Here is a 6,355-nt window from a genome sequence, read left to right as displayed (position 1 = left end):
AAGTTATTTTTATACCCTGTCAAATTGTATTTAATTAAAAAGGCATATTTTTCAAAAATATGCAAATAGAGCATTAATTTAATAAATTAAAGTCTACGCTTATTTTCAGTTCAAAATATAAAATAAATATTATTCGAATTCGTATAGCATGGAGATTGAACAATTGATTGAAAAAGAAAAAGTTCAAATAATCAACTGATCCCGATGTTATCATCACACGGTAGATAGTCAAATTTTAAAAGAGAAAATATTTAAATTTGAATAATAAAATAAATACTTATAATAGTTATCCAGAAGTAACATTCCATATACAAATCCTTATAACTAGTCCGGAGGTAAAAGGTTCTACATCGAAGTTACACATCGAAGCGGTTTCCATACAAAAGACATCAACGTCCTGTTCTTTGTACCGCACCCGCTTCGCAGCCTCTCAGCCTTTTACCAAAGGAATCCTTTTAGAGATTACTTTGCTGAAAAATAATATATATACTTCTTAATAATGCAATTATTATCTATTGCTACTACTTTGCTACTACTTAATTGAAAATGTTGAATCTTTTATAGTAATCGAATACAACTACAGTATCACAGTATAATGCCAAGTCAGTGTATTTCTATGAAAATATAGAAAAAAATATTTTTCTACGTATATGTTTAAGAATCATTACACAATTTAAATTGAGTAAGAGCAACTAGCAAATAACTTATGTACGCGTTACTATTAATCTAATAACAATATCACATTTACGCAATACAAAAGAACTATATTACTAAGGTACTGAAAATCATTATCTTTAAAAAAAAATTCAAAAAATTTCACCCCTTAAACACCCCTACACGTTAAAACTGTCGGCATTCGCTCATCACAATTAAAATTACGGCATTGCAGTTAATTGTTTCCAATTACGTACCGACTAGCGGGGTTGCACATATATAAGGCAGCGGGCTGAGAGCAATAGCATTCCGACTTTGAAGGTAGTGGTGAACACACGCTTAGGCGAAAATTTCTAGGCGAGTACTGATACCAGCAGCGCTTAGTCAGTTCGTTTGAGATCTCCAAACTCTAGTTTTATAACAGTAATCATGCAGTCTATGGTGAGTTTGTGATTTATTTTATTTTTCAATATACATTATAATTCCTGTAACAATATATAAATATATGTTACAAAAGGTATATCGATATATATATTTGCTAAATATAAAATATTTACGACAGTAAGACCGGAGTAGTCGAAATATAAATCTTTTCATGATCAGCACTAAGATAACTCTTTATTGAGTAAATTGATATATCGAACTGATAAATTAGTATCAAACGCTGGATTTATGCAAATTTGTAATTGTATAATTTGTTTCTTGCCCATTCATTATATAGCCATATTCTATATATACTACGATCAAAAGTATCGAATGCTTTAAACAAGAAAATCAAACTAGCATCAAGAGAAATTTAATTTGACATATAAAACTTATTAGTCTCTATATGTATATCAAATTCGTAGGTATTCGAACTATGATAGCTTCAGCAGTTTAAAATTAGGCGGGAAATATATTCAGGAAAAATTCAAACGCGAATATATTATGCTTACTATGCCAAGGGCGATTTAAAGATGTACAAGGTATTGGAAGATTAATCAATCAATTCGTATATCCTGCCATTGTCGCCTACGTCCCTAAGGCGGCAGAATTCATTAAGCCCTTAGTCATTGTTTAGTAAATGAATACATTTGCATTATAATTAAACTTCATTTATTTAATTTAAATGTAAAATAATGTTTACCAAAAATAAAGTATGCAAATAGATATAATTGTAGCTAAAGAAAATACTGTCCTGAAGCATGTATTGCATAACTATGGGCGGGCGCGTCACATTCATCTGTACACCTCGGTGGTCAAATTAGCTGTGGTGGGCAGTTTCGATATTAGAATTACTGTTTTGTTAGCATTAAACACATTATAATCCATGTACATATAAAGATAAATATCTTTGTAAAAGGTGACGGAAAATATACGTTACTATATTTAATATTAAAAATTATATTAAAAATATAATATTTAAAAGTAACTCTGTCTGTCTGTCAGTATTTCGCGACCAAACCATTAAACCAAATTTGATGAAATTTGGTATGAAGGATATTTATTGCCTAACACATGACAACCAAGGATACTTTTTTGCCTAACACATGACAACCAACTCCCTAAAACGCGAGCGACTACTAGTAATTCATATTTAAAAAGACACTTCGTGCATAGACTCGGTGAGTGGGTGCTGTAAGTGTTCAAAGCACCCAGATTTGTCGGCTTTCTCTAGTCAATCATAACAATCATGCAACGTTGACCGCAAATCGGTCGAACACACAAGCACCGACTGAGCGTGACGCGGGGCAATAACGATTTCCATCAGAAATTTTACTTATGACCTTCGCAACCATAGCACTTCCTCACGCCCACCGCTTCCTTTCTTGAGCAATGCGGTGCAACAGGCTTGTTGTGCACCAGTTCGCTGAATGATAATTCCGAACTGTTGCAAAATAACGCTTTTGCAACAGAATGCAAAAGCGAGTCGATATGAGGTCCACGCCTCAAATTATACACTTGCATTGTCTCGCCCATGGGGCGATGTAATCGCTTTCCAAGCGCGCACCACTTTTAACGCAAGAACAATATACCAACCATAATATATCCAATAGACCTATAGTGTCTAATTCAAGAAATACAATGCACTCGTTTCTTTAGTTTATTTTATTATTCATTGCTCTAATGTTAACTTGAATCTTTATTCCCATGGCATTAATATGCAGATTTCGGACCTTCATAGCATTTCCAAATGTCAAAGGATCTTTTCTCGATTATGTACCGGTCATACTCAGTGGGAATTAGATTAGACATTAAGAGTCTAAGGTCAGGACATTTCAAGCCGGTACCGATTGTCTTATAGTTGCGGAAATGAAGTTCATACTTATGACGTTCTCATATAAGTGAGATCTCAAATAAAGACGGTCATATGGATTAATTAAAGATGCATAATTTTGTAATAAATGTCAGTGTCATTATGACTTGATCGTCTGAAGTCGACCGCGACTACCTGTTCAAGGTACGCATTAAACGAAGCCGAATAAAAAGTAAACTGCTAAGAATCGAGAAAATTGTAGAAATTAAAAAAAATAATTATTCATATGAAAATATAGTTGGCCATATGCTAGAATATAAGAACGCTCACTTTAATAAGGTTTTTATGTAAAAATCTTTCATAGATTTGATATAAATCATAATTACTGAACTTTCATTGTTTCGTGTATATAAATAGGTGTTAAATAGATATTTTTTATAAAATTTCGCAATCGCAATATAACTACGAATAGTTTCAAAACCAGACGATGCATCTGATTCGAGTTGTTTCTTCGTTATTATCCATTCGTCGTACATTTGCAACCGTGAGTCAGTTTCTATCATTTCTTTTATTATTATGACAAGAGAATAATTTTATATAAAATAAGACTCATAATATTTCACCAATTTATTTTGATATTTAGTTAATATTGTGTTACATTTATTTAGAGAGCTGGCCCTGGCAGGGCCTGCGGTTTTGCTATAATACCAAGGTTTCAATAAGTGCGTGCGGTAAATTTTGTAATAAGATATAGTTTCCAATAATAATAAGTCGCAGTGTAATACAAGTTAATATAAACTTTGCTGATAATAATGTTGTTAATGATCTAGTACTTGTTATCGCTGGCTGTATCTGAGCAATAAATAATCGGATAAATACTTTGCTTAATAATAAATCATCAGCTCGAAATACAAGTATATCTATCTATTTTATATTTAGTTAATTCAATATTTCATCCATTTTTGATATTTAATGTTAATTATAATCTTTGTATAAATCGTTTACTGTCCTGATTTACTTAACTAAACTTCCTTATTATATTTATCTGGGCGATGTTGCGCGTTACAGCGCCACGCCTTCAACGAATGCATTTTCTATGTAATATTTAGGTAATAGTTATTTAAATCGCCTAGTAATTACATTATATCAAGACTTAGATACAATTTACATAAGGGTAACATAAAACGTTTCAGATAAATGTTCTAATTTCAAAATTCGTTTCAAGTTTTTGCTAAAATGTTTTTTCGAAATGTTTTCACATTGTTTCGATTTTGTATTGAAATAACGTTTTATGATACTTGTTTATTCACACACATAGTTCTAGTTTAATTTCGAAACGAGATTATCACAAAGTACACAATTTTAACCATTTACATCAGAAGCATTGTTATAATTGTGTGAATGAACTGAACGGATAACGTAACAATCTTTTGATTAATTTACCGATGTCCTACTTATCCGAAGTGAAAACTTTTTGCACTTGTTACAAAAATCGCATTTCCCTTTTTATACGTCAGGTGGCTATTATTATCTTCACAAATACTTTTTCCACGCTGAGAATTTATTCATTTCGCTTTTGTGAACCGTGTTGTACATAATCATATCCTTATGAAAAAGATTCAAGTCTTTTGAGTCGAGTTACAAGTTTAACGACACTGAAAAAATATAATAACTTGATTTAAGAGAATTAAAGTTATAGTATTTCTGTCATGTCCGTTCAAGTTTGCCATCAATAAATATAGATAGCACGTTATTGGCGTGTGTCCATATTAAGCCAGCCCGTTTGTCGATAAAAGATTTATTAGACCGATTTATTATAAATTAATACATATAATATGTTGCACGTTGTTTTCACACGCCGTAATGTGTGAGTTTGTTATATATGTTTTTTTATTTTAAAAATGTTCTTTTTAATTGTTCTCAGATTATTCTTGCCGCTTCCTTCTGCCTCGCGCAAGCATCCTTCTACCCAGGCCCACCAGCACACATTCAACTCAGCCCTGATGGCAAATACGTGCTCGACACACCCGAAGTAGCACACGCGAAGGCTTCTCATCTGGCTGCGCATGCGCAAGCCTCCTCCGCTCACGGTGCCTGGGCTCCCGCTGGTCCCGCTTACATTGCTGGCCCCGCTTACGGCGACGGTGGTCACTACGGTGCCCCTGGTGCTGGTAAGTTAATCAACTTCTCGGAGTTAAAAGTAAATACATAAATATAGCTATTATATTACTGCTGGAAAACGTCTTTGTCCTGTTTGAAACACGAATGTTAAGCTTATATCACCATACAGCTCCAACTCTGGTGGTGGATACATATAATTGTCCAAGTTTAGATGATCTATAAATTACTTCTTCCTTTTAAGCAAAACAAAAATATATATTTTTTTGTCATTTATCAACAGGACTTCACAAATACGGCCCCGCTCCCCTCGCTCATGACGGTCGCGTTGTCGACACCCCCGAGGTCGCCAACCTGAAGGCTGCTCACATCGCCGCTCACTCCGCGGAGGCCGCTAAGGCTGCTCACGGTGGTTACGCTGGTGCTGGAGCCGGATTAGGCGCCGGTTACGGAGCAGGATACGGTGCCGCTGCTGCCTACGGTGCTGGCTACGCTGGCGGATACGGAAAATGGAACGGCCCTCAGGCTCACATCCAGCTGACCCACGACGGTCAATACGTAGTTGACACCCCCGAGGTGCAACACGCACGCGCTGCCCACTTCCACCAGTTCGCTGCTGCCGCGCAAGCCGCCGCCGCCGCTCCCGAAGATCACTGGGACGGCCACGGTGCCCACGGTGCCCACGGCTGGCACTAAATTCTACCTCCGACCCGGCCCACGCACTGCCTTATGCTATTTTTATACAAAACCTTGATAAAAAGCCAAAAAAAATATGTTAAAGTACTGTATAAAGTTGAATGACCTGTGTATAGCGATGCTAGAGCGATTTTATACTTAAAATATAAAAATCTTTAAATGTTACAATAAGTTTTTTATTTATTTTTTTTCCCTCGTATAATAATGCGGACGATAAAAAGTTATATGAAATAAATACTAAGAGACAAATGGGCAATCTCGATTGAATTATATTGAACTAGCAAAGTCACGATACTGATTTGTTTTTTCACATGACCATATTCAGTAATTTTTTAAATACAAAATTTGAAACCCATTAAACTTCAAGTAAAAAAACATACTTGAAACTTATACAGCTCTCAAAATAATATTTTGTAATAATCTTATAAAGGATATTTGGTAGTGTTGAAAAATTTTGAAATTATAAAATATTGCAATATTAGTATTACATAGAAGTAATTAATAATATATTGGACAACATGACATGCATTACTCTGATCCAGCTAAAGCACTTTTGTTATAGATAATCAGATGTAACGACGGTACCACAAATGAGTTAGCCTGTTTTTCTCCGTATTAATGCAAAAATAAATCCAATAACAATGTGTTTAA

The 6,355-nt window shown here is 34.4% G+C and overlaps 1 protein-coding gene across 1 annotated transcript; it reads left to right on the top strand.

The window, feature by feature from the left end:
* Positions 1-938: 938 nt before the first annotated feature.
* Positions 939-5,869, top strand: LOC124533206 (pupal cuticle protein-like). The gene is made up of 3 exons (XM_047108394.1): positions 939-1,095; positions 4,815-5,061; positions 5,292-5,869. The coding sequence occupies exons 1-3, from the start codon at positions 1,084-1,086 to the stop codon at positions 5,702-5,704; spliced, it is 672 nt and encodes a 223-aa protein (XP_046964350.1). The 5' UTR covers positions 939-1,083; the 3' UTR covers positions 5,705-5,869.
* The last annotated feature ends 486 nt before the right edge of the window (positions 5,870-6,355 follow it).

The sequence above is a fragment of the Vanessa cardui genome, chromosome 10, assembly GCF_905220365.1.
Source record: "Vanessa cardui chromosome 10, ilVanCard2.1, whole genome shotgun sequence".
NCBI lineage: Eukaryota > Metazoa > Arthropoda > Insecta > Lepidoptera > Nymphalidae > Vanessa > Vanessa cardui.
Note: the sequence above shows the minus strand (reverse complement) of the source record. Positions and strands in the feature narration are given on the sequence as shown.

Coding starts and splice junctions, on each gene's coding strand:
- LOC124533206 (XM_047108394.1), top strand. Junction 5,062..5,291: donor CTACGGTGCCCCTGGTGCTG/GTAAGTTAATCA, acceptor ATTTATCAACAG/GACTTCACAAATACGGCCCC.